Raw genomic sequence first — 27958 nt, 5'->3', positions numbered from 1 at the left:
TTGTGAACGCAGGAATTCAGAGCCGTGGTAAGACGTCCGATCGGGCGTATGTCTGTTTCCTGACTGGCCGAGGACTCTAGAATCTCTGCCCTGTAGAAACCCCTCAAAGTTACAGGGCTACCGGCATCTCTGTCCTCTCTCTGGTTTCCCAGTGCCATTTACTCCCTGGCTCGATTCTGAATTCAGGAATTCAGAGCTGCAGATACACCGGATATAGGCTACAGACTGACAGAACAGAACCTGCGGAGAACCAGTCAGCTATTAACCCAGGATCAGAGGAGCTACTAGACTTTTGTTTGCTGAGAAGCAACTGAATGAGGTCTGAGACCGCTGCAATGTTTTCAGTTTTTGAGGAAACCAAGATGACAGATGCTACATTTTAAGGCCCACTCTATCCTGAGAAATCATCTCTGAAAGTAGATCAGAGGGGAAAGAATGGGTTGACTTGTGTGTACTAAAGTACAGATGTGTAAATGTTATGTCAAAGCTTCTCATTGTAATACAAATATTACAACTCAAACTTTCAAGATATGCCTGTATATTGAAAGCCAGCAGCAGGGTTGTTGGAAACTCTACAAGAAGGAGTATTGGAAACTTCACTGCTTAATGGCTTTTGCTTTAGAATGTGTTTCAGACGTGCTCCACATACTGTGTGCAATGGGTTTGTGCTATTAACTCTTTGTTCAGTGAACAGTTGTATGATACTGTCTCCTGGTAATCAACCAGAAGTTGTTTCTAAGACTTACATTCAAGGTCATGTACACAATCCCTCTGCAATACCTCTCTAAGCCTCTGTTTCAGTAGTATAGAGCTGAGGTGCAGGAAAGAGGAGTGTTATAGTGGTTGTATGAAATTTACACACATCACCTCTTACACGAGCATGGCAGAATTAACTTGGACACTCAACTGGATATAAAGGGAAACCTAGTGTTTGCACTAGCCATACCGTGAGGATGAAGAGAAGCCGGTAGGATGATCTACATCTCTGGATTCAGTCAACACTATTCAGGCAAAGCACTTCAGCTTCTCTTGGAGGGATTCTTGGGGCTCAGATTGTATCACTGGGAGTATTTGGTAAAGGAAAGTCAATAGAACCCAGTTCGGATCAAATTTACACATTTAAATGTGCAATGATGTAGTTGAAGTCACCATTATTGAATTAAGAACCTGGCCCTAAGAATTTATCCCATGTACCTTAAGAGACATAATTTGGACTCTTGGGAGGTGAGAAAATAATATATAATGAGGCAATGAAAGATATTTATAAATAGCTTCTATGCAGGGCAGATAAATATAATGATCATTTTCACCATGCACTTGCCATGTGCTTACACCCATGTCATGATACAATGGGCCACAATCAGAAGATAAGATCCAGAAAGGGTGTCTGTGTGCAGGTCACAATTGTAAAATTGCACAGTGCTCAAGTAGGCTGCGGAACTCAAAGCCACAAGATATCAATGGGGCCAAGTGCTTAGAACCTTTCAAAGAGTGACTGGATGTGTATATGGGTAACCAGAAAATCCAATTCCAGTAATGAGGATTATTTTTAAAAGTCTTGGAAGGGCCCACAGCCTTCCTGATTTACACCACAAAATATGTCGTACTAGTGGGTGTTGAGGGAAACTTTTCCTGAGAGCAGGTTATCTCATAGCTGCTTATTGCAGGGCTTCTTCCACCTTCCACTGAAGCATCTTGAACTGGCCACTGGATACCGAGCTAGATGGACTGCAGGTCTGATCCAGTCTGGCAGTGCCCATCTTCCTATCGGTGGTGTAAATCCAAGACTATATTTTTGCTGATCTTCCTTGAGCTCCTGTGAGTCTCTAGTATTGCACAGAGAGCAGAATGATGTCTCATTATCATCTAGTCACCTGTTCTTTTTCCTTTCAGGAAGGAAAGTCCAAAACTCCTGGAAACTTGTCCTGTACATTATGTCAGCTGTGAATGACACCAGACTCAAATCTGCAATGTTCCTTCTCACCGGGATACCTGGGCAGGAAGACGTCCATCTCTGGATCTCCATCCCCTTCTGCTTCATTTATGTTTTTTCAATATTGGGAAATTCAACCATTCTGTTCATTATAAAAACAGATCCAAGCCTCCATGAGCCCATGTACATTTTCCTTTCCATGTTGGCCATCACAGATCTTGGCTTATCGATATCCACCATCCCGACAATATTGGGCATGTATTTGTTTAACTCTAGGGAGATCAGCCTTGATGCCTGTTTTGCCCAGCTGTTCTTCATCCACTCATTTGTATTCACTGAATCCTCCATACTCTTGTTGATGGCATTTGACCGCTTTGTGGCGATCTCTAACCCACTGAGATATGCTTCCATCTTAACCCTGCCAAGAGTATGTAAGATGGGACTGGTGTGTGTGGTAAGAGGGGTGGCCGTATCATTCCCACTCCCCTTTCTCCTGAAACGGTTCCAATACTGTCAAGCCAATGTCCTTTCCCATTCCTACTGCCTGCACCAGGATGTCATGAATTTGGCTTGTTCAGATATTACAGTCAACTACATCTATGGCTTGTTTCTTACAGTTTTCACGGTTGGGTTGGATTCATTGCTCATCTTCCTCTCTTATGTGATGATCCTCAAAACTGTGCTAAGTGTTGCATCACACACACAGTGCCTCAGGGCCCTGAACACTTGTGTCTCCCACCTCTGCGCCGTCCTGCTCTTCTACATACCAGATATCGGTTTGGCTTTGATACACAGATTGGGGAAGGGTTCTTCTCCCGTACTACAAATTGTCCTGGGCTACATCTTCCTGCTCATCCCACCCCTGATGAACCCAATCGTGTACAGTGTGAAAAGCAAACACCTTCGTGCGAGGATAATCAGAGTGTTTGTCAAGTGAAATGTCACTGCTGGCTCCAAAGCTGCCAAACTGGGAGATGAAAAACACTGGCCACCTATTCCTTGCTGGACCCTTACAACATGAACTACTGAGCTGCACTCTGTAGAGAGAGGTTCAGACAGGGTTTAAGGCCTGGAGCATCGGGATAGAGGCTGGTGAGGCAGGACAGCTCACTGGGGGATGGGGACCAAAGCCGTCAACAGCATTTACAAAGGGCTTGTCTACACTACCAAGTTTTGTCGATGAAACTAATGTCAACATGAAAAAAATCGACAAAAGCAAAGTTGCCAAAGCGAGTCTACATTTGCTCCCTCTGTCGACAGATTGTGTCCATATTCGGGGCACCGTTGTCGTCAGCATGAGCAATGCATGTATCTGTAACGTTACTGACATAACCTTTTAGTGCATAGATCATTGTTGCAACCACCGTTATATATTTGCAGCAAATATTGTACAAAGGTTGTCATGTAAGGTGTCTATGGAAAGGTTATGATTAGCTGATTGTGATTATGCTGTCTGTATGTGTGTATTGTTTTTGTAGTTTAAATTGTGAATATTGGCTATGTACTTGTATTTTAATGTGTTTTGATTCTAAGTAGCCTCAGTGAAGCATTTGATCAGCTTCTTGAGAAGGAACTATTCTCAGTAAGTGCCCAATCAAGAAACACTTAACTGGCAATGGACCCTGGGAGACACTAATCCACATATGAGGTTTCCTGGGAAAGTTCAAACTAACATGTGAACAATGGTGTCAGCCTGCAAACTGAGTCATGGACATGTGACTTGCCCATGTGGCTCCAGTCTCCATCTTGCTGCTGTAATTTTCCACAGTAAGAACAGAGAAGTGTCCTTCTGCAGGGCAGAGAGTATAAAAACCCCTGGAAACTCTTCCATTTTGTCTTCCATTCTGCTTTTTGCCTCTGGAGGGACCTTGCTACAAACTGAAGTTCTCAGCAAAGGACTGAATGACCCATCCCAGCTGGGGATGTTCTCCAGAGACTTGATTTGAGCCTGCAGTTTATTCCATCACTGCTACAAGCCTGAACCAAGAACTTTCCCTTTACTGTATGTAACTGATTCCATGTAACCAATTCCAGCTCTCATCTATATTTCTTTCCTTTTATGAATAATCCTTTAGATTTCAGATTCTAAAGGATTGGCAACAGCATGATTTGTGGCTAAGATCTGATTTGTATATTGAACTGGATCTGGAGCTCGGTCCTGTGGGATCAGAAGAACCTTTTTTCTTTTACTGGGGTGTTGGTTTTCATAACCATTCATCCCCATAACGAGTGACACTGGTGGTGACACTGGGAAACTGGAGTGTTTAAGGGAATTGCTTGTATAACTTATGGTTAGCCTGTAGGGTAAAACCACAGTCTTCTCTGTTTGGCTGGTTTGGTTTGCCTTGGTGTGCAAAGAAACCCCAGCCTTGGGCTGTAACTGCCCTGCTTTAAGCAATTTATCCTGAATTGGCACTCTCAGAAGTGTCCCACCAAAGGCAGCATCGTTACAGTATCCCACAGTGCCTGGTGACACCATCTGTTGCTAGGTGTTGTGGGAAGGCAGAAACGGAGCGTGGAGCATCCTGGGATATGCAAAATGTCCCATCATGCACTGCTTTGTGTCCCAGCCCTCCAATGGTTTCCGGCTTCCTGTCATGCTGTTTTTCAGTATCAGTATCAGACTTTGTAGTGTGCGCCAGCATCTGTAGTGAGCTAGGATGGATTGTGCACATCTCTCTCTCTTCCCTATGTGCTGTTAACTGTGGTGAGGACATCGCGTATGGCAGCACAGTTACTTGTGAAGTTACTGACAGAGGATGACTCCCAGGCACCCAACATGCTGCCTGATATGGACAGCAGCAACTTCTCAGTGCTTTTGGCATTCACAACGCAGCTGCCTATGGTAGACCATCACTTTTGGGATGGGGAAACAAGCTCTGATTGGTGGGATCACATTGTCATGCAGGTGTGGGATGAAGACCAGTGAGTACAGAACTGCAGCACGTGGACACCAGAATGAGAGCTGCCCTTTCAGCAGAGAAGTGTGTTGCAATTACTCTTTAATAATGGAGATAGACCTGTCTCCTAGGACTGGAAGGGACCCTGAAGGGTTATTGAGTCCAGCCCCCTGCCTTCACTAGCAGGACCCAGTAGTGATTCTGCCCCAGATCCCTAAGAGGCCCCCTCAAGGATTGATCTCACAACACGGCATTTAGCAGGACAATGCTCAAACCTCTGAGCTATTCCTCCCCACCCCATTGCTGCGTGGGAGCTGGCGAACCCAGAATACTACCGGTCAGTTGCAAATCAATTTGGAGTGGGGAAGTCCACTCTTGGGGCTGTATTACTCCAAGTGTGCAGGGCAATAAATCGCATCCTGCTACGGAAGACCGTGCTGCTGGGAAATGTGCATGAAATAGTGGATGGCTTTGCAGAGATGGGTTTCCCTAACTGTGGCGGTGCAATTCATGGCACACAAATTCCAATTTTAGCGCCAGACCACCTTGCATCAGAGTACATCAATAGGAAGGGATACTTCTCCATGTTGGGAGGGAGTTTTGGGGTCATGCTCTGGGAGGAAGTTTGGGTGTGAGGTGCGGACTCTGGGCTGGGATAGGGGGCTGGGGTGTGGGACGGAGTGCAGAGATCAGGCTCTGGGAGGAGTTTAGGTGCAGGATGCAGGCTCTGGGCTGGCTAGGGGGTTGGGCTGTGGGAGGCGGTGTGGGGGTCAGGTTCTGGGAGGAAGGTTGGGTGTGGGGTGCAGGCTCTGGGCTGAGCCAGGGGGTTGGGGTGTGGGAGGGGGTCACAGGGTGGCACTTCCCTAGGGTGACGTGTCTCCCAAAGTGATTGGCATTCAGACCTCTCTGGCAGTGGCTCCTAGGTGGGGGCAGGGGCAGGTGAAGGCAGCACATAGTGACACCCCCCCCCCAGGGGCTGCAGGGACATGCCGGCCGCTTCTGGCAGCGGGGTGGAGCAAGGGAGGCAGGGTGGGCAGGGAGCCGCCTAGCCCTGGCCTGCTGTGCTGCTGCTGGAACGTCTCTGTGTGCCCCTGGAGGGGAGGGGCAGTGGGTCTCTGGGGCAGGGGCAGCGCACAGAGCTGCCTCCCACCCCGCGCCAGGGGTGCGCAGACACCTGTCAGCAGTCTGCCGCTTATGGGCATGGCATGGGGCCAACAGCCACAGCATGCAAGCAGGCTGCCTGCTTGAGCCCCGCTACGCTGCTGGCCAGGACTCGGGGGGCAGGCTGTCAGATGAGATTTCTCCTGCATTTTTGGGCCCCCCTGTGGTTGGGGGCTCCGTGCCACCACATGGTTTGTTTCATGGCAAATCCACTCCTGGTCATCACTGTTCATATGGTTCCAATTAGTCACATGTCTACCTCGGGGGGAGGCTGAGGGGTAACCATGATGCTGTCAGAGCTGTGATCTTGCTGAAATAAAATAAAATAGAATAATAGCTGGCTGTATTTTAAAGAATCCTTATTGACGTTGCAGGAAAAAACTATCCCGATGTGTAGGAAGAATAGTAAATATGGCAGGAGACCAGTTTGGCTTAACAGTGAAATCCTTGTTGATCTTAAATGCAAAAAAGAAGCTTACAAGAAGTGGAAGATTGGACAAATGACCAGGGAGGAGTATAAAAATATTGCTCAGGCATGCAGGAGTGAAAACAGGAAGGCAAGAGATGTTAGGAGTAACAAGAAGGGTTTCTTCCGGTATGTTAGCAACAAGAAGAAAGTCAAGGAAAGTGTGGGCCCCTTACTGAATGTGGGAGGCAACCTAGTGACAGAGGATGTGGAAAAAGCTAATGTACTCAATGATGTTTTTGCCTCTGTCTTCACAAACAAGGTCAGCTCCCAGACTGCTGCACTGGGCAGCACAGTATGGAGAGAAGGTGACCAGCCCTCTGTGGAGAAAGAAGTGGTTCGGGACTATTTAGAAAAACTGGACGAGCACAAGTCCATGGGGCCAGATGCGCTGCATCCAAGGGTGCTAAAGCAGTTGGCGGATGTGATTGCAGAGCCATTGGCCATTATCTTTGAAAACTCATCGCGAACGGGGGAGGTCCCGGCTGACTGTAAAAAGGCTAATGTAGTGCCTATCTTTAAAAAAGGGAAGAAGGAGGATCCGGGGAACTATAGGCCAGTCAGCCTCACCTCAGTCCCTGGAAAAATCATGGAGAAGGTCTTCAAGGAATCAATTCTGAAGCACTTAGAGGAGAGGAAAGTGATCGGGAACAGTCAGCATGGATTCACCAAGGGCAAATCATGCCTGACTAACCTAATTGTCTTCTATGATGAGATAACTGGGTCTGTGGATGAGGGGAAAGCAGTGGATGTGTTATTCCTTGACTTTAGCAAAGCTTTTGATACGGTCTCCCACAGTATTCTTGCCAGCAAGTTAAAGAAGTATGGGCTGGACGATTGGACTATAAGCTGGATAGAAAGCTGGCTAGATTGTCGGGCTCAACGGGTAGTGATCAATGGCTCCATGTCTAGTTGGCAGCAGGTTTCAAGTGGAGTGCCCCAAGAGTCAGTCCTGGGTCCAGTTTTGTTCAATATCTTCATTAATGATCTGGAGGATGGCGTGGACTGCACCCTATAGCAAGTTTGCAGATGACACTAAACTTGCAGGAGTGGTAGATATGCTGGAGGGTAGGGATAGGATACAGAGGGACCTAGATAAATTAGAGAATTGGGCCAAAAGAAACCTGATGAGATTGAACAGGGACAAGTGCAGAGTCCTGCACTTAGGACAGAAGAATCCCATTCACTGTTACAGACTAGGGACCGAATGGCTGGGCAGCAGTTCTGCAGAAAAGGACCTAGGGGTCATAGTGGACAAGAAGCTGGATATGAGTCAACAGTGTGCCCTTGTTGCCAAGAAGGCTAATGGCATTTTGGGCTGTATAAATAGGGGCATTGCCAGCAAAACAAGGTATGTGATCATTCCCCTCTATTCGACATTGGTGAGGCCTCATCTGGAGTACTGTGTCCAGTTTTGGGCCCCACACTACAAGAAGGATGTGGAAAAATTAGAAAGAGTCCAGCGGAGGGCAACAAAAATGATTGAGGCCTGGAGCACATGACTTATGAGGAGAGGCTGAGGGAACTGGGATTGTTTAGTCTGCAGAAGAGAAGAATGATGGGGGATTTGATAGCTGCTTTCAACTACCTGAAAGGAGGTTCCAAAGAGGATGGATCTAGACTGTTCTCAGTGGTACCCGATGACAGAACAAGGAGTAATGGTCTCAATTTGCAGTGAGGGAAGTTTAGGTTGAAAAACATTTTCACTCAGAGAGTGGTGAAACACTGGGATGGGTTACCTAGGGAGGTGGTGGAATCTCCTTCCTTAGGGGTAGTCTACACTTACCTGCCGGGTCGACGTGGTGAGTTCGACTTCTCGGAGTTCGAACTATCGCGTCTAATCTGGACGCGATAGTTCGAACTACCCGCGCGCTCCAGTTGACTCCGGTACTCCACCACTGCAAACGGCGGCAGCGGAGTCGACCTTGGAGCCGCGGACTTCGATTCCACGGCATCTGGATGGGTGAGTAGTTCGAACTAGGGTACTTCGAATTCAGCTACGCTATTCACATAGCTGAATTTGCGTACCCTAGTTCGACCCCCCTTCTTAGTGTGGACCTACCCTTAGAGGTTTTTAATGTCAGGTTTGACAAAGCCCTGGCTGGGATGATTTAGTTGGGGATTGGTCCTGCTTTGAGCACGGGGTTGGACTGGATGACCTCCTGAGGGCCCTTCCAACCCTGATATTCTATGATTCTATGAATAATATAGGACCTGATTTCTCCCCAGCCGTCCCCTTTGCTGGATTACCAAGCCATAGTGCAGGGCAGGGAAGGGAGATTCAACAAGGCTCCGTACAGGGAAATTTCCCTCGGATTGTTCCGGGGTGGGGGGGTTCCCTTCTCTCTGAAGAATGAAAAGAGGGACCCAGCATCCAGGAATCCACAAAGTTATGCTCAGATCTCAGTGATTCACTGGTAGCTAGGCCCACCCACCCACAATCTTTGTGCCTCCACAACTGCTCTAGGACCCTCTCCAGCTCCCTGCTAGAACAGGCTCATCAGAGATGTGCTACCAGTGCCTGTCACAGTAGCCACTGCCCACAGGATCTGCTGAAGGGGCCTTGTACAGGGTGCAGGGGGCTGCAGAGAGATGGGAAGGTTGGTTAGAGTAGCTGATGGGCACAATACCCCAGCCATAGTCGGGAGGTTTTGACCTGTCCATACCCAGAGTGAAGCCATAGGCTCAGTTCATGTTACCTTCACTTATGTTACGAGGAAGAGGTAGATGAAAACCTCCAATTTCTCTTGGGAATCCAGGCAGCTGCAGCTGGGCAGCGTCATGGCAACTGAGCGTACAGAGAAAAGTGATCCATTCTCTATGAAAACTCACCCTGAATAAATGGGTGAAAAGGGAACATTTCAGTTTGAGCCTCTGTTATTTACGGTGTCTGTTTTCCAGCCCAGCTGTACCTCAAAGCATGAGCCTCTGTCCCTCGTGCTATAGGACCACACCCCTGAGTGGCAGCACTCCCACACTGGGCAGCCCTTTAGGGTGACCATATTTCCTAAGGAGAAAATGGGAGATACCCAGCTGCTCACCAGAGGCCCCTGCCCACCCCACGAACAAGGCTGTTGCTCGTGACTGGAACCCTGCCTCCCTGCCTCCAGCTCTGCCTCACCCCACGGAACCTTCCTCTGCTCACCACTTCCCAACGTTTTTGACAGGAAGGGACATTTGTCCTATTAGCACTTACAAAGTCACTAAGAGCATATGGGACAAAAGCCTCCTTTCGAAAAAATGTCAGGTCAGCTGGGACAGGAGTTAAATAAGGGACTGTGCCAGCTAAAACGGGACCAATGGGCACCCTACCACACACTCAAATGTGAAATTGCAGAACTACTAACTGTGGTTTGTAACCTATCACTTAGCTTGTGTACCATGTCCAAGGTGCTGCTAAAGTGCTTCTAGCTAATACTTATGTGCTCCCTGACAATGGACCAGCTCAGTCAGTGGTGGGACTTTCCACTGCCCCCTATGCCAGACAAGGACTCTTCCCCAGGGGTGCATTCTTATACACAGGTACAAACAAGTTACACATCACTCCTGACTTATTGAGGTGCAACCCTTCTACGTAGCAAGGTACAACCCCTCTACATAGTAAGGTGCCGCCTCTCACCTTGTACGTGTTTGTTCGAACAAAACTACTCTCTCCATCATATTACCCTTTTGGCCCTGTCATTGGGATGGGTCTGCCTGTTCCTTGTTATCTGTGTGGAGTGTACAAGTATGCGAATGTTCTGATATCTGGTGCCCAGTACCTTTTAGGTATGTCTATGTTTGCAGCATCAGCCCTTTCCTTGCCAGCTTCTGTGAGCAGGGCCTGCCTCTAGCTCACAGCTTCACTTTGCTTTGTTAGCAAAGTCTTGACCATTACTTTAGTTCAGGCCTTAGGCCTGATACTGGGCCTCTGATACCAAGGTTTATATCTCAGGGCCTCCTCTTACTACATTAGCTACCGATGGACCTATCCTCCATGAACATACCTAGTTGTTTTTTGGATCAGTTATACTTTTGTGTGAGGAAATATTTCCTTCTGTTTGTTTTAAACCTGCTGCACATTAACTTCAAGGGTGACCCTGGTTGTTGTGTTATGTGAAGGGGTAGATAACACTTCCTGATTCACTTTCCTCACACCACTCATAATTTTATAGATCTCTATCATAAACCCCCTCAGTCATCTCTTTTCAAAGCCGAGAAGTCCCAGTCTTTTTAATCTCTCCTCATATGGAAGTTGTTCCATACCCCTAAAACTTTTTGTCATCTTTCTCTGTTCTTTTCCAATTCTAATATCTAATTTTTGAGACGGGGCAACCAGAACTACACAAAGTATTCAAGATGTGGGTGTACCATGGATTTATGTAGATGCAATATGATATTCTCTGTCTTATTATCTATCCAGGAGGACACCACTATTTACCTCTCTCTCTTCTGAACACTTACTATTTATTCCTACCATTTGTCTCCCATCTTTTTACTAGTTACTGATCATAAAATCATAGAAGATTAGGTTGGAAGAGACCTCAGGAGGTCATCCAGTCCAAGCCCCTGCTCAAACCAGAACCAAGCCCAACTAAATCATCCCAGCGATGAGAGGACCTTCCTTCTTCATCCATGACTGCCTTCTTTTCTTAAGAGCCTTTGGTGATGGACCTTGTCAAAGTCTGCCTGAAAGTCCAAGTACACTATATGCCCTGGATCACCCGTGCCCACATTTTTCTTGACACGCTCAAAGAATTCTAATAGATTGGTGAGGTATGATTTTCCTTTGAAAAGCTGTATTCATTCTTCCCCAACAAAGTGTGTTCATCTTTGTGTCTGATAATTCTGTTCTTTACTATAGTTTCAATCAATTTCCTGGTACTGAAGTTAGGCTTACTGGCCTGTATTCCCAGGATCGCCTCTGCAGTATTTTTCAAAAATCAGCATCACAGCTCGTCATCTGATACAGAGGCTGATTTAAGCCATAGGTTACATCCACACTTAGTAGTTCTGCAGGTCTCAACACCAAGGGGTGTTGGAAAGAGTTCAGGTTCTCCACCCCGTGCCCCAAATTGTCCTTATGAGGCACACAGAGCTGAAATCTCTCTACAGTACTTAGCTCTGAGCCCAATCATTATAGTGTCTGAGCGCCTCGCGGTCTGTAACCCCCTGTGCCAATAAAAATACCTCACTTTATTTTCATTTACTTCCTGTTACTTATAATATAGGAGGAGGATGAAGAAAAACAGAATGAAAAATGGGAGGGGGAGATAAGAGAGAATGTTCTTTTCCTTGGCTGGGTCCCAACAGGGGAACCCCCAAAATAAAGCCATGCATGGAGCCACACTAACTCTAAATCTGCCACTGGTTACAACAAGCCCAGATTCCAGGAATAGAGTCTGCAGCAGGGCTGGTGCTGCCGTCCAGTTGCGTAGCATCACCGCGCATCCCCTGTGATTTGGCCTCCTGCAGTTTGCCATAGGCTGTGACGGAGGTTAAAGCTGCTGCACACAAAGCCAAGCAGCTGAGGCTCCCTGATGGCCAAGTGGCCCCCAAGGGAATGTGCAGACATGCTTCATAAAGACAGTTGCCTCCCTATCTGAACAGATGCTGCCTGCTGCTGATGCAACCTCTTTGACGACTCCTTGTCCTTTAGGGTGAAAAACCTCCGGTGTCAGCGGCTCCCCTTCTAGCAGGAATTGGGTACGTTGGCAGGTTTCACTGTCTTTACAATGTGAAGTGAAGGGGAAAGGCTGCGAGCTGTTTCCATTTGCAGATGTTCTGTGCAGCGGTAAAGGGCTCTCAGCTGGGCTGTTGGGCAGGTGGGAGGGCAGCACTAGGTAGCTTGGGAACCCCACCCCTATATCTGCCCATGCTCCATGGTGGGCTGTTCAAGCTACACAGAAATCTGACATTCAAAGCGAGCTCAGAGTATGAAAATCCTGGTGCCCTGCATCAGGGTTTCTCAATCAGTCCTATTTCTAAAGGTGCCTTGTGCTCTTGGCTGAATCCTGCCAGAGGCTGAGTGAGAGGAGACCCCACAGAATATCAGTGACTAGTTCCCAAATCACCTCAGGTTTATTTCCTCCTGGAAATTTGATCAGCAAATGCATTTTCAAAGTTTTATTGTCTGGCTCGATTGTGAACGCAGGAATTCAGAGGCGTGGTAAGATCAGGCGTATGTCTGTTTCCTGACTGGCCGAGGACTCTAGAATCTCTGCCATGTAGAGACCCCTCAAAGTTAAAGGGCTACCGGCATCTCCGTCCTCTCTCTGGTTTCCCAGTGCCATTTACTCCCTGGCTTAATTGTGAATTCAGGAATTCAGAGCTGCAGATACACCAGATACAGGCTACAGACTGACAGAACAGAACCTGAGGAGAACCAGTCAGCTATTAACCCAGGGACAGAGGAGCTACTAGGCTTTGTTTGCTGAGAAGCAACTGAATGAAGGCTGAGACCGCTGCAATCTTTTCAGTTTTTGAGGAAACCAAGATGACAGATGTTACATTTTAAGGCCCACTCTATCCTGAGAAATCATCTCTGAATGTAGATCAGAGGGGAAAGAATGGGTTGACTTGTGTGTACTAAAGTAAATGTTATGTGTAAATGTGTAAATGTTATGTCAAAGCTTCTCATTGTAATACAAATATTACAACTCAAACTTTCAAGATATGCCTGTATATTGAAAGCCAGCAGCAGAGTTGTTGGAATCTCTACAGGAAGGAGCAGGGATAACTTTACTGCTTAATGGCTTTTGCTTTAGAAAGTATTTCAGAAGTGCTCCACATACTGTGTGCAATGGGTTTGTGCTATTAACTCTTTGTTCAGTGAACAGTTGTATGATACTGTCTCCTGGTAACCAACCAGAAGTTGGTTCTAACACTTACATTCAATGTCATGTACACAATCCCTCTGCAATACCTCTCTAAGCCTCAGTTTCAGTAGTATAGAGCTGAGGTGCAGGAAAGAGGAGTGTTATAGTGGTTGTATGAAATTTGCAGACATCACCTCTTACATGAGCATGGCAGAAGTAACTTGGACACTCAACTGGATATAAAGGGAAACCTAGTGTTTGCATTAGTCATACCGTGAGGATGAAGAGAAGCCGGTAGGATGATCCACATCTCTGGATTCAGTCAACACTATTCAGGCAAAGCACTTCAGGTTCTCTTGGAGGGATTCTTGGGGCTCAGATTGTATCACTGGGAGTATTTGGTAAAGGAAAGTCAATAGAACCCAGTTCTGATCAAATTTACACATTTAAATGTGCAATGATGTAGTTGAAGTCACCATTATTGAATTAAGAACCTGGCCCTAAGAATTTATCCCATGTACCTTAAGAGACATAATTTGGACTCTCGGGAGGTGAGAAAATAATATATAATGAGGCAATGAAAGACGTTTATGAATAGCTTCTATGCAGGGCAGATAAATATAATGACCATTTTCACCATGCACTTGCCATGTGTTTACACACATGTCATGATACAATGGGCCACAATCAGAAGTTAAGAGCCAGAAAGGGTGTCTGTGTGCATGTCACAATTGTAAAATTGCACAGTGCTCAAGTAGGCTGCGGAACTCAAAGCCACAAGATATCAATGGCGCAAAGAGCTTAGAATCTTTCAAAGAGTGACTGGATTTGTATATGGGTAACCAGAAAATCCAATTCCAGTATTGAGGATTGTTTTTTAAAGTCTTGGAAGGGCCCACAGCCTTCCTGATTTAAACCACAAAATATGTCGTACTAGTGGGTGTTGAGGGAAACTTTTCCTGGGAGCAGGTTATCTCATAGCTGCCTATTGCAGGGCTTCTTCCACCTTCCACTGAAGCATCTAGAACTGGCCACTGGCATGGGCGGCGAGTTCTATGGGCCCGTGGAGCCCAGGCCCCACCAATAATCCTGAAGCTGGGCCCAGCTCCAGCAATGTTTGGGCCCCAGGCCCTGTGCTTTGGGGGTCCCCGCGTCACACTGCCGGGCGCTCTCACCTCAGCGGCAGCTCCCGGGAGAGGCCCAGGCAGCGACTGGGCTCACAGCCCATTGGCCGGGAACCCCAGCCAATGGGAGCTGCCGGGGGCGGTGCCGGAGCTGCCTGGCCACGCCTCCACAGCAGGGAGGGGGAGCGAGCCACCGGCAGCGGCTGATCCCTGGGCAGAGCAGCAGCAGCCTCTGTCCCTGTCAGACAGACTCAGCCGGGGAGCTGTGGGGGCAGCCAGACACACGGACACAGCCGGGGGGGGGGGGGTTTGGTGGGGACAAACAGACACAGCCAGGGGGTTGTGGGACAGTCAGACACAGCGAGGGGTGGTGGGGGCAGCCAGACAGACACAGCCGGGGGGTTGTGGGACAGACACACACAGCAGGGGGGTGGGGACAGACAGACACAGCCGGGTGTGGTGGGGGCAGCCAGACAGACACAGCCAGGGGGTTGTGGGACAGACACACACCAGGACACAGCCAGGGGGGTTGTGAGGACAGACAGACGGACACAGCTGGGGGGTTGTGGGGATAGACAGATGGAGCCGTGGGCGGGGAAAGGAGCAGAAATGGGCACCCCGGGGCTGGTATAAAATACACAGGATTGGGGGGAGCTTCCTGAGGGGACTATAGCAACACCCCCCGCAGAGCAGACCCAGGTTGCAGCTGGCTCTGCCCATCACAGCCCCCTGCCCCACAGAGACCCACACAACCCTCTGCCCCCTCGAGAGACTCCCAATGACCCCTGTGCCCCTGTCACTCCTCTCCAGAGAGCCCTCCCCTTTGTGCCAGCCCACTCCCCTCCCCCACTGCCTCCCCTCCTCCAAAGCTCCCTACAATCTCCCCCTTTGCCTTCCGCCCCCCAGCCCAGCCCATTCCATTGGCCGGGAGGCTCCCATTCTAGTGGCTATCAGGGCCCACGGGAGCTGCACATGATGCAGGGTGCCTGCCTGCAGATGCAGACCTGCCTGGCTGTGCCTCCACAGCACAGGGAGGGGGAGCCACAGGTGAGCAAGCCCTGGTCATCATCACAGGCCCAGTAATTCTCTGGATATTTAATTTCACTGAGGCAAAATGTGTGCAATTTTATGGGTTGAATGATTGAATGACATAATACCCACCTGCCCGCATTGTCCATCACTAAGTCCAGTAATTTTGTCAAGTGTTTGTTGCACAACATGGTGGTGCCTACCCCTACCTTGTGCTTCAGGGGGTGATGGGGTCCAGGGCAGCCTGTTATAGCCTGTTATAGAACTACCTGATTAGTAATTGGATATGTTGGCTGGCATCTTTTTTTACGTGTTCGCTCCCCCTGATGTTAGAACCTGGCTACACCACTGGGGAGGGGAGCTTCCTAGACCTGTGCAGCTGGGGCTTAGGTGAATTTTGTGATACTGTGCCCCTCCCCAGCTACCACCCTGCAGTCCCCACTCCTGCACCATGCTGGGCAAAGGGCAGCCCCATCCCCAGTGAGGCTATGGTGAGGGGTGGCAGCAGGGGAGGCCACACGTGATGGCAACCTCCCCCCTCGGTACCCACCATAGGGGAGGCGAGTGGGCTTTCTGGACCTGAGAGGGACCTAGGAGCATGTGCAGTGAACTGCGGGGGAGAGGAGGGGTCCCTCCCCTGGAGCTTGCTGCTACCAGGGAGGGTGGAGGGGAGTCCTCTTTGGCCCTAGCCCTGGGGCAGCCTGTCTGCACCCCAAGTTCCTTATCCCCAGCCCTGCCCCAGAGTCCTCACCTGACGGGAAAAACACGCAACTTAAATTTGGTGGTCAGTTTAGAGTATCATAGAATATCAGGGTTGGAACGGGCCTCAGGAGGTCATCTAGTCCAACCTCATGCTCAAAGCAGGACCAATTCCCACCTAAATCATCCCAGCCAGGGCTTTGTCAAGCCGGGCCTTAAAAACCTCTAAGGAAGGAGATTCCACCACCTCCCTAGGTAACCCATTCCAGTGTTTCACCACCCTCCTAGTGAAAAAGTTTCTCTTAATATCCAACCTAAACCTCCCCCACTGCAACTTGAGACCATTACTCCTTGTTCTGTCCTCTGCTACCACTGAGAACAGTCTAGATCCATCCTCTTTGTAACCCCCTATCAGGTAGTTGAAAGCAGCTATCAAATCCTCCCTCATTCTTCTCTTCTGCAGACTAAACCATCCCAGTTCCCTCAGCCTCTCCTCAGAAGTCATGTGCTCCAGCCCCCTAATCATTTTTGTTGCCCTCCACTGGATTTTCCAATTTTTCCACATCCTTCTTGCAATGTGGGGCCCAAAACTGCACGTAGTACTCTAGATGAGGCCTCACCAATGTTGAATAGAGGAGAATGATCATGTCCTCGATCTGCTGGCAATGCCCCTACTTATACAGCCCAAAATGCTGTTAGCCTTCTTGACAAAGGCCAGAGGAGGGAGTGTTAGTGCCTTTGCGGACTTCTGGGAAGTGCATGGGGTGGAAGGGGATGCTGGGATGCTCTGGAACCACTCCTTCAAAGCCAGTCAGGACTCTGGGGGAGCCTCCTCTCTGAGCAGACTGTCTCCAGGGCAAGAAGCTTACACCTTCCTGGGTCTGACCTCAGAGCATTCAGCATGCCCTTCCACACCATGCACTTTCCGCAGTGAGTCCGCCCAGGCGGGGTCCTGGGGCAGCCAGAGGTCCCTGCACCCCAACTCCGCAGTCAGATGTGACTCTCAGCCAGACTGTAAAACAGAAGGTTTATTAGATGACGGGAACACAGTTTAAACAGAGCTTGTTGGTACAGAAAACAGAACCCCTCTGTCAGGTCCATCTTGCGGGGTGGGGAGCCCAGAACCAAGTTCTGAGTCTCTCCCCATTTCCACAGCCAGCTCCAAACTGACACTCCCTCCTCTGGGTCTCTTCCGGACAAGGAGGCCACCTGATCTCTTTGTCCCCAACACCTTCAGTTGGCATCTTGCAGGGGAAACTGAGGCACCCACACAGTATTCAGAGAAAATATTAAGAACATTCCCACTTCATCACAACAGGTGCAACAAAATATAATACTGTATATTGAAGTAGGCAAGTGCTGCTTCTGACTTTCCACTTTTAATTGACCCTTGTAATCTTGTGGCGCTGACGCGTTGTAGCTTCATTTTATATCGGCTTACAGGGCGGGAGCGGGGGGGGCCCACCATTTTGGGCCCCACCAAAAATTATACAAACCTGCCGCCTATGGCCACTGGATACTGAGCTAGATGGACTGCAGGTCTGATCCAGTCTGGCAGTGCCGGTCTTCCTATCAGTGGTGTAAATCCAAGACTATATTTTTGCTGATCTTCCTTGAGCTCCTGGGAGTCTCTAGTATTGCACAGAGAGCAGAACGATGTCTCATTATCATCTAGTCACCTGTTCTTTTTCCTTTCAGGAAGGAAAGTCCAAAACTCCTGGAACCTGCCCTGTACATTATGTCAGCTGTGAATGACACCAAACTCAAATCTGCAATGTTTCTTCTCACCGGGATACCTGGGCAGGAAGACGTCCATCTCTGGGTCTCTATCCCCTTCTGCTTCATTTATTTTTTTTCAATATTGGGAAATTCAGTCATTCTGTTCGTTATAAAAACAGATCAGACCCTCCATAAGCCCATGTACATTTTCCTTTCCATGTTGGCCGTCACAGACCTTGGCTTATCGATATCCACCATGCCGACAATATTGGGCATATATTTGTTTATCTCTAGGGAGATCAGCCTCAATGCCTGTTTTGCCCAGCTGTTCTTCATCCACTCATTTGTATTCACTGAATCCTCCATACTCTTGTTGATGGCATTTGATCGCTTTGTGGCGATCTCTAACCCACTGAGATATGCTTCCATCTTAACCCTGCCAAGACTATCTAAGATGGGACTGGTGTGTGTGGTAAGAGGGGTGGCCGTATCATTCCCATTCCCCTTTCTCCTGAAACGGTTCCAATACTGTCGAGCCAATGTCCTCTCCCATTCCTACTGCCTGCACCAGGATGTCATGAATTTGGCTTGTTCAGATATCACAGTCAGCTACATCTATGGCTTGTTTCTTGCCATCTTCACGGTGGGATTGGATTCACTGCTCATCTTCCTCTCTTATGTGATGATCCTCAAAATTGTGCTGAGTGTTGCATCACACACACAGTGCCTCAGGGCCCTGAACACCTGTGTCTCCCATCTCTGCACCGTCCTGCTTTTCTATATACCAGCTATCGGCTTGGCTTTGATACAAAGATTTGGGAAGGGCTCTTCTCCCTTAGTACAGATTGTCCTGGGCTACATCTACCTGCTCGTCCCGCCCCTGATGAACCCAATCGTGTACAGTGTGAAAAGCAAACACCTTCGTGCAAGGATAATCAGAGTGTTCGTCAAGTGAAATGTCACTGCTGGCTCCAAAGCTGCCAAACTGGGAGATGAAAAACACTGGCCACCTGTTCCTTGATGGACTCTTACATTTGAGACAACATGAGCTACTGAGCTCCACTCTGTAGAGAGAGGTTCAGACAGGGTTTAAGGCCCGGAGCATCGGGATAGAGGCTGGTGAGGCAGGACAGCTCACTGGGGGATGGAGACCAAGGCAGTCAGCAGCATTTACAAAGGGCTTGTCTACACTACCAAGTTTTGTCAATGTATGTAACTGATTCCATGTAACCAATTCCAGCTCTCGTCTATATTTCTTTCTTTTTATGAATAAACCTGTAGATTTTAGATTCTAAAGGATTGGCAACAGCGTGATGGGTGGGTAGGATCTGATGTGTATATTGACCTGGGTGTTGCATAAAGCACCCTTCCTGGAGCTATGTGCTGGGCTGGCCCCTGCCCTGCAGCACGTGGACACCAGAATGAAAGCTGCCATTTCAGCAGAGAAGAGTGTTGCAATTAATCTTTAATAAATGGCAAAAGACCTGTCCCCTAGAACTGGAAGGGACCCTGAAGGGTTATTGAGTCCAGCCCCCTGCCTTCACTAGGAGGACCCAGTAGTGATTTTGCCCCAGATCCCTAAGCGGCCCCCTGAAGGACTGATCTCACAACACGGCATTTAGCAGGACAATGCTCAAACCACTGAGCTATCCCTCCCCACCCCATTGCTGTGTGGGAGCTGGCGAATCCAGAATGCTACCGGTCAGTTGCAAATCAATTTGGAGTGGTGAAGTCCACTCTTGGGGCTGTATTACTCCAAGCGTGCAGGGCAATAAATCGCATCCTGCTATGAAAGACCGTGGTACTGGGAAATGTGCATGAAATAGTGGATGGCTTTGCAGAGATGGGTTTCCCTAACTGTGGCGGTGCAATTCATGGCACACAAATTCCAATTTTAGCGCCAGACCACCTTGCATCAGAGTACATCAATAGGAAGGGATACTTCTCCATGGTGGGAGGGAGTTTTGGGGTCATGCTGTGGGAGGAAGTTTGGGTGAGGAGTGTGGGCTCTGGGCTGGGCCAGAGGGTTGGGGTGTGGGAGGGAGTGCAGGGGTCGGGCTCTGGGAGGAGTTTAGGTGCAGGATGCGGGCTCTGGGCTGGCTAGGGGGTTGGGGTGTGGGTGGCGGTGCAGGGGTCGGGATCTGGGATGAAGGTTGGGTGTGGGGTGCAGGCTCTGGGCTGAGCCAGGGTGTTGGGGTGTGGGAGGGGGTGTGGGTGTCAGGATCTGGGAGGAAGGTTGGATGTGGGGTGTGGGCTCTGGGCTGAGCCAGGGGTTTGGGAGGGAGTGCAGGGGTCAGGATCTGGGAGGAAGGTTGGGTGTGGGGTGCGGGCTCTGGGCTGAGCCAGGGGGTTGGGGTGTGGGAGGGGGTGTGGGTGTCAGGATCTGGGAGGAAGGTTGGATGTGGGGTGCAGGCTCTGGGCTGAGCCAGGGGTTTGGGAGGGAGTGCAGGGGTCAGGATCTGGGAGGAAGGTTGGGTGTGGGGTGCAGGCTCTGGGCTGAGCCAGGGGTTTGGGGTGTGGGAGGGGTTGTGGGGGTCAGCATCTGGGAGGAAGGTTGGGTGTGGGGTGCGGGCTCTGGGCTGAGCCGGGGGTTGGGGTGTGGGAGGGGGTGCGGAGGTTGGGATCTGGGAGGAAGGTTGGGTGTGGGGTGCAGTCTCTGGGCTGAGACACGGCATTGGGGCACAGGAGGGGGTCAGATGGTGGCCCTTCCCTAGGGTGATGCAGCACCCAAAGTGACTGGCATTCACACCCCTCTGGCAGCGGCTCCTAGGCGGGGGTGGTGGTAGGGGTAGGGGGCTGTAGTTCCTGGCTAATAGGAGCTGTGGAGTCGGTGCTCTGGGTGGGGGTAGCGCATGGTGACACCCACCCCAGGGGCTGCAGGGACATGCCGGCCTCTTCTAGGAGCCAGGTGGTGGGAGGGAGGCAGAGTGGGCAGGAAGCAGCCTTAGTCTTGGTCTTCTGTGCTGCTGCTGGGACGTCTGTGTGTGCCCCTGGAGGGGAGGGGCAGCGGGTCTCTGGGGAAAGGGCAGCGCACACAGCTGCCTCCTGCCCCACACCAGGGGTGTGCAGAGACGTGCCAGCAGTCAGCAGCTTCTGTGTATGACATGGGGCCACCAGCCACAGCATGCAACAGGCTGCCTGCCTGAGCCCCACTATGCTGCTGGCCGGGACTCGGGGGCAGGTTGTCAGATGAGATTTCTCCTCTTCCCCCGCTGTGGTTGGGGGCTCCGTGCCACCACATGGTTTGTATCATGGTAAATCCACTCCTGGTCATCACTGTTCATATGGTTCCAGTTAGTCACATGGCTACCTCGGGGGAAGCTGAGTGGTAACAATGATGCTGTCAGAGCTGTGATCTTGCTGAAATAAAATAAAATAGAATAATAATATAGGACCTGATTTCTCTCCAGCAGTTCCCTTTGTTGCATTACAAACCCCAGGTGCAGGGCAGGGAAGGGAGACTCCACAAGGTGCAGTACAGGGAAATTTCCCTCGGATTGTTCTGGGGTGGGGGGGGTCCCTTCCCTTCCCCCTGAAGAATGAAAAGAGGGACCTAGCATCCAGGAATCCACAAAGTTATGCACACTTCTCAGTGATAAAACCAGGACCAAGCCAAACTAAATAATCCCAGCGATGAGAGGACCTTACTTCTTCCCCCATGACTGCCGTCTTTTCTTAAGACCTTTGGTGATGGACCTTGTCAAAGACTGCCTGAAAGTCCAAGTACACTATATGCCCTGGATCACCCGTGCCCACATTTTTCTTGACACACTCAAAGAATTCTAATAGATTGGTGAGGTATGATTTTCCTTTGAAAAGCTGTGTTGATTCTTCCCCAACAAAGTGTGTTCATCTTTGTGTCTGATAGCAACGGGCAGCAGCTTCACATGGCGGGGCACCTTTGCGTGATTTCTCTTTGGGAAATATGGTAATCCTAAGGGCCTGCGCAGTGTGGGAGGCTGATGGGGGGCTAGTGCTGCCACCTAGGGGTGTGGTCCTGTAGCACAAGGGACAGAGGCACATGGGATGAGTTTTCACAGAAAATGGATCATTGTTCTCCGAAAGCTCAGCTGCTACGATGCTGCCCAGCTGCAGCTGCCTGGATCCCCAAGAGAAATTGGAGGCTTTTCATCTGCCTCTTCCTCATAACGTAACTGAAAGTGGCCCTGACGGCGTCTCTGGCTGCACTCGGGGTATAGAAATGTCAAAACATCTGAACCAGTCTATGGCTGGGGTATTGTGCCCATCAGCTACTCTAACCAGCCTTCCCATCTCTGTGCAGCCCCCTCCACCCTGTACAAGGCCCCTTCAGCAGATCCTGCAGGCAGTGGCTGCTGTGACAGGCCCTGGTAGCACATCTCTGATGAACCTGTGCTAGCCGGGAGCTGGAGAGAGCACTAGAGGGTCCTACCAGATGACAGAACAAGGACTAATGGTCTCAAGTTGCAGTGGGGGTTTTCACTAGGAGGGTGGTGAAGCACTGGAATGGGTTATCTAGGGATGTGGTGGAATCTCCTTCCTAAGAGGTTTTTTAGGTCAGGCTTGACAAAGCCCTGGCTGGGATGATTTAGTTGGGTTTGGTCCTGCTTTGAGCAGGGGGTTGGACTAGATACCTCCCGATGTCCCTTTCAGCCCTGATATTCTATGATTCCATGATTCAATGATTCTAGAGCAGTTGTGGAAGCACAAAGATTGAGGGTGGGTGGGTCTAGCTACCAGTGGATCACTGAGATCTGTGCATAACTTTGGGGATCCCAGGATTCTGGGTCCGCCTGCTGCTTAAGGAGAAGGGAAGGGATCCCCCTACTGGAACTATCTGAGGGAAGTTTCCCTGTAGGGAGCCTTGTGGAATCTCTCTTCCCTGGCCTTCACCTGGGTTTGTAGTGGTTTGCAATAATAGTGGTCCTATTTTATTATTATTCTTCTTCTATTTTTTTTCAGTGACCTTACAGTGGTGACAGCATCATTGTTAACACTAGGCCACCCCTGAGATAGACATGTGACTAATCTGAATAATGCAAACAGTGATGGCAAGCTCCAGGAAGAGAGCCTGCAGCAGGGCTTGTGCTGCAGTCCAGCTGGGTAGGATCACCACACGTCCCCTGTGATTTGGCCTCCTGCAGTTTGCCATTGGCCGTGACAGGGGTTAAAGCTGGTGCACAGGAAACCAAATAGCTGAGGTTCCCTGATGGCCAAGTGGCCCCCAAGGGAATGTGCAGACATGCTTCATAAAGACAGTTGCCTTCGTATCTGAACAGATACTGCCTGCTGCCTGTGCAACCTCTCCGATGACTCCTTGTCCTTTAGGGTGAAGAACTCTGGTGTCAGCGGCTCCCCTTCTAGCAGGAATTGGGTATGTTGGCAGGTTTCACTGTCTTTAAAACATGAAGAGAAGGGGAAAGGCTGCAAGGTGTTTTCATTTTCAGATGTTCTGTGCAGTAGCAGAGGGCTCTCAACCGGGCTATCTGGGTAACTAAGTGACGGGGCTGAAGGACCCGCAGCCCTAGGTAGCTTGGGAACCTCTCCGCTACATCTGACCAAGCTCCACAGTAGGTTGTTTAAGCTACATAAATACCTCATAGTGTTAAAACCCCCATGTCCCAAGTCAGGATTTCTCAAAGGATCCCATTTCTAGAGGTGCTGTGAACCATGGGCCTGATCCTGCTAGGGGCTGAGGGACAGGAGAGGAGACTGCCTGGAATATCAGTGACTAATTCCAAATCACCTCAGGCTTATGTCCTCCTGGAAATTTAATCAGCAAATGCATTTCCAAAGGTTTTATTCTCTCCATTGATTGTAAAGGTGGCTGTGTTGTTCTGTGGTAACAGGGCCAATAGAGATACTCCCTATTTCCTGACTGGCTGAGGGCTCCAGCACTTCTACCATGTAGATACTCCTCAGAGTTACAGGGCTACTGGCATGTCTGTCCCTCTCTGGTCTCTGAGAACCAGGTGTCAGGCCTCTTAGCCTTCCCTCTCGGGGGGTGGAATCCCACGATCCTCCCACCCTCAGACTAGTCCCTGGGCTACCGCACACTGCAAATCGACTGTGTTTGCCTGGCAGGTCCAAGTGCATTGGGCACCTGTGGTTCTTTCCTTTGGGAGTCTGTGAGCAGTGGTGAGACGCGTGAACACCCAGCCTTATTGACCCAAAATACTGTTTAATCTGAATAGTCAGAATAAAGTGTAACATGGGAGAAGAAGAGAATTTTCCAACAGCAATCTGTACATATCTCTGACTCCAAACCCTCCCACTCTGACAGGAGCGAGACAGGCCTAGGGCCTTCAGACTGTCTGTGCCTGTCAGTCTGAAGAGCTTCTCAGCAACAGCTGCCCCAGCTCTGCACAGACTCCCAGCGCTGGCAAAACAAGCTGTGTAATGTGGCTGGAGCCCAGAAATAGGCTCTTCCCAGTGTGTAGCTCCAGTGTTGTCTCTCAACCTCCCTGGGGTGGTTACTGAGCGATGGCTTGTCTTGAGCTGTTGCTTCCCTTCCTGCTTGTTTTCCAGCTGGCTGCTATTAAACTAGGATGAGCTGTGCTAGTTTCACCTAATGTAGCCAAAACATAAACATCTCAATAGCTAACCCAATATAGGTCTACAGGAAACATCCCAAGAATTGAATGTAATGTACACATTCATTATGATAGCTCAGCTTCATGTCTGTCACAAAGCTGGTTCCTTGTGCCACGTATTTTATGTACGCAGGACATAGGTTGCATCTGAAGAAGTGAGCTGTAGCTCACGAAAGCTTATGCTGAAATAAATTTGTTGGTCTCTAAGGTGCCACAATTACTCCTGTTCTTTTTGAGGACATAGACAGTCAGAGAGAGAGAGAGAGAGAGAGAGAGTACTTTCATGTGGGAAATGAAGTTCCATTTCCATGAATACTCATGTATTTGAAATTGAAATCCACTTCTTGAAAACCCTCATTTTGGCTGAATAACAAGGCTGGAGTTACTATGTACTAGAGAGTGAGAGCTCAGGGAATGAACATTTTCCATGCTGACCCCAATGCCTGTTACCACTCTGGATACAGGCTACAGACTGACAGAACAGAACCTGAGGAGACCCAGTCAGCTATTAACCCAGGGACAGAGGAGCTACTAGATTTTTGTTTGCTGACAAGTGACTGACTGAGGGGTGAGACGCTGCAAAATATTCAGGTTCTAAAGAAATCCCGATGACAAACGCTACATTTTAAGTCCCACTAATTTGAGAAATCATCCCTGAAAGAAGACCAGAGGAGGCAAAATGGTTTGACATGTGTGTATTAAAGTACAGGTGTATGTCAATGTTATGATAAAACTTATCATCGTAATACAAATATTGCAAACCAAACTTTCATGACTTCCATGTATATAGAAAGCCAGCAGCAAAGTTGCTGGAAACTGTGCAGGAAGGAGTAGTGGAAACTTTATCGTTCAATGGCTTTTGCTTTAGAAAACATATCAGAAGTTCTCCAAATACTGTTTGCAATGTGTCTGTGCTATTATCTCTTTGTTCAGTGAACAGTTGTATGATACTCTCTCCTGGTAACTGACCAGAAGCTGTTTCTAACACTTGCATTCAGGGTTGTCCATTCAATCACTATGCAATATACATGCAAGAACATAAGAACCTAAGATTTCCAAAAAGTCCCAAGAGACCAGAACCACGGCTCTGTGTTTCAGCGAAGAGTAGAGCTGAGGTGCAAGAAAGGAGAGTTTAACTGTGATTGTATGTAATTTATGCCCATCACCTGTTACACAAGCATGGCTCAAGTAACTTGCATATGAGTGCAAACCTAGTGTAAACTGGATATGAGTGCAAACCTAGTGTATTCACATTCACCCATTTGCAACACCATCCTCTCTCCAAACCAGCTAAAGTAACTGTCTGTGGCAGCTTGTAACTTGGTAGATATCTACAGACCCTTGTATGAGGAGAGGATGCAGTTTCTGTGAGGATGATGAGAAGCCTGTAAAATGATTGAACTATCTGGATTCAGTCTACAATACAATGGACCACACTCAGAAGTGGAGGCCCGGAAAGGGTGTGTGTGTGTGTAGAGGTCTCCACTGTGAAAATCACACCGTGCTCAAGTAAGCTGTGGAACCCCCAACCACAAGATATCAATGGGCCCAAGAGCTTAGCCGGATTCAATGATGGATTGGATGTTTATATGGGTAACCAGAAAATCCAATTACAAAAAAAAAAGTCTTGGAAGGGCTGTAAAGCTTCCTGATTTAGACCACAAAATATGTCTAACCAGTGGGTGTCAGGCGGAAACTTTCCCTGGGCTCTGGTTATCTCAGCTGGCTATTGCAGGGCTTCTTCCATCCTCCTCTGCAGCACCTGGAACTGGCCACTGGATACTGGGCTTGATGAATTGCAGGACTGATCCAATCTGGCAATGCTTGTCTTCCTATCGGTGGTGTAAATTTAAGACCATGTGTTTGCTGATCTTCCTTGAACTCCAGGGAATCTCTAGACTTGCACTGAGAACAGAATGATGTCTCATTAAATATCATCTAATCTCCTGTTATTTTTTCTTTTTAGGAAGGAAAGGTAAAAACCCCTTCGACCTGCCCAGTACATTATGTCAGCTGTCAATGACACCAAATTCAACTCTGCAGTGTTCCTTCTCACCAGGATACCTGGGCAGGAAGACGTCCATCTCTGGATCTCTATCCTCTTCTGCTTAGTGTATGTTATTTCGATAGTAGGCAATTCAGTCATTCTGTTCATTATAAAAACAGATCCAAGCCTTCATGAGCCCATGTACATTTTCCTTTCCATGTTGGCCATCACAGACCTTGGCTTATCGATATCCACCATGCCGACAATACTGGGCATATACTTGTTTAACACTAGGGAGATCAGCCTGGATGCCTGTTTTGCCCAGCTGTTCTTCATCCACTCACTTTCAAAAATTGAATCCTCTGTGCTGTTGTTGATGGCCTTTGACCGCTTCATTGCGATCTGTAACCCACTGAGATATGCTTCCATCTTAACCCTGCCGAGAATAGCTAAGATGGGGCTGGTGGTTGTGCTAAGATCATTGGCCCTAATATTCCCACTCCCCTTTCTCCTAAAACGGTTCCAATACTGTCGAGCCAATGTCCTCTCCCATTCCTACTGTCTGTACTCAGAGGTTATGAAGGCGGCTTGTTCGGACTTCATAGTCAACAGCATTTATGGCTTGTGTGTTAAAATCTTAACGGTGGGGTTGGACTCATTCCTCATCTTCCTCTCTTATGTGATGATCCTCAAAACAGTGCTGAGCATCACATCCCACAGGGAGTGCCTCAGGGCCCTGAACACCTGCGTCTCCCACCTCTGCGCCGTCCTGCTCTTCTACATATCAGACATCGGCCTGGCTGTGACACACAGATTCGGGAACAGCTCTTCTCACTTGTTTCAGATTCTCCTCGGCTATGTCTACTTGCTGGTCCCTCCTATGATAAATCCAATCGTGTACAGCGTGAAAAGCAAACATCTTCGTGCAAGGATAATCAGGGCATTCGTCAAGTGAAGGGTCAGTTCATCACCCTTCTCCTGGGCTGATGACCGGGGGACGAAAAACGCAAGTGACAGTCACGGCCACCTATTCCGTCATGGATCATTTTCCCCTGAGGTCCCTCCCTCTGCCCCATCTCTTCCCCCAAAACCATATCTCTACACTCCACTTACCCAAGAATCTGCCCCCTTTCCAGGCTGGAAGCCAGAGCCAGGCTCTGGTAAGAGCTGCCCAGAGAGACAGAGCCACTGTGAGGAGCTCCAGACACTCCACATTTTACCCCCACCCAGGAAGGTGAAGAGTCTGGGGCTCCCCACAGCAGCCTGGGCACGTGTAGCAGCTCTTACCATGGCCTGAATTTGGCCTGGCTGGAAGGCGAGTTTCAGGGAAAGTGAAGGTGCAGGGGGCAGGGCTTAGTGGCAAGACAGGGCGCGGGGCTTCAGAGAAAAAAAGGGAGTGGGGGGTCCGGCCAGCCTGAATGGAGACCCCAGCAAGTACGATAGTTGGGGTGTTCCTGAGTAAAGAAGGAGGATGGGGCTGGTGGGTAGGAGAGCCTGTGTTTTGGAGAAGACTGAATGAATGTGACCTCACAAAAGGGGTCTCTTGTTTTAAGTATCCCAGGCTAGGAGTA

General features: G+C 49.1%; 3 protein-coding genes across 3 annotated transcripts; all 3 read left to right on the top strand.

Annotated features, from left to right (window-relative positions):
• The first annotated feature begins 1934 nt into the window (after window positions 1–1934).
• Window positions 1935–2870, top strand: LOC120384615 (olfactory receptor 51G2-like). Its single transcript, XM_039503583.1, has one exon. The coding sequence runs from the start codon at window positions 1935–1937 to the stop codon at window positions 2868–2870; it is 936 nt and encodes a 311-aa protein (XP_039359517.1).
• Window positions 2871–17847: 14977 nt separating this feature from the next.
• Window positions 17848–18783, top strand: LOC120395517 (olfactory receptor 51G2-like). The gene has a single exon (XM_039519980.1). The coding sequence runs from the start codon at window positions 17848–17850 to the stop codon at window positions 18781–18783; it is 936 nt and encodes a 311-aa protein (XP_039375914.1).
• Window positions 18784–26406: 7623 nt separating this feature from the next.
• LOC120395144 (olfactory receptor 51G2-like) lies at window positions 26407–27342 on the top strand. The gene has a single exon (XM_039519304.1). It carries the CDS (start codon window positions 26407–26409, stop codon window positions 27340–27342), a length of 936 nt encoding a protein of 311 aa, XP_039375238.1.
• Window positions 27343–27958: the final 616 nt, after the last annotated feature.

Source organism: Mauremys reevesii, linkage group 1 (assembly GCF_016161935.1).
Source record: "Mauremys reevesii isolate NIE-2019 linkage group 1, ASM1616193v1, whole genome shotgun sequence".
Taxonomy (NCBI): Eukaryota; Metazoa; Chordata; order Testudines; family Geoemydidae; genus Mauremys; species Mauremys reevesii.
The sequence above is the reverse complement of the archived record's forward strand: the minus strand, read 5'-3'. Positions and strand labels throughout refer to the sequence as shown.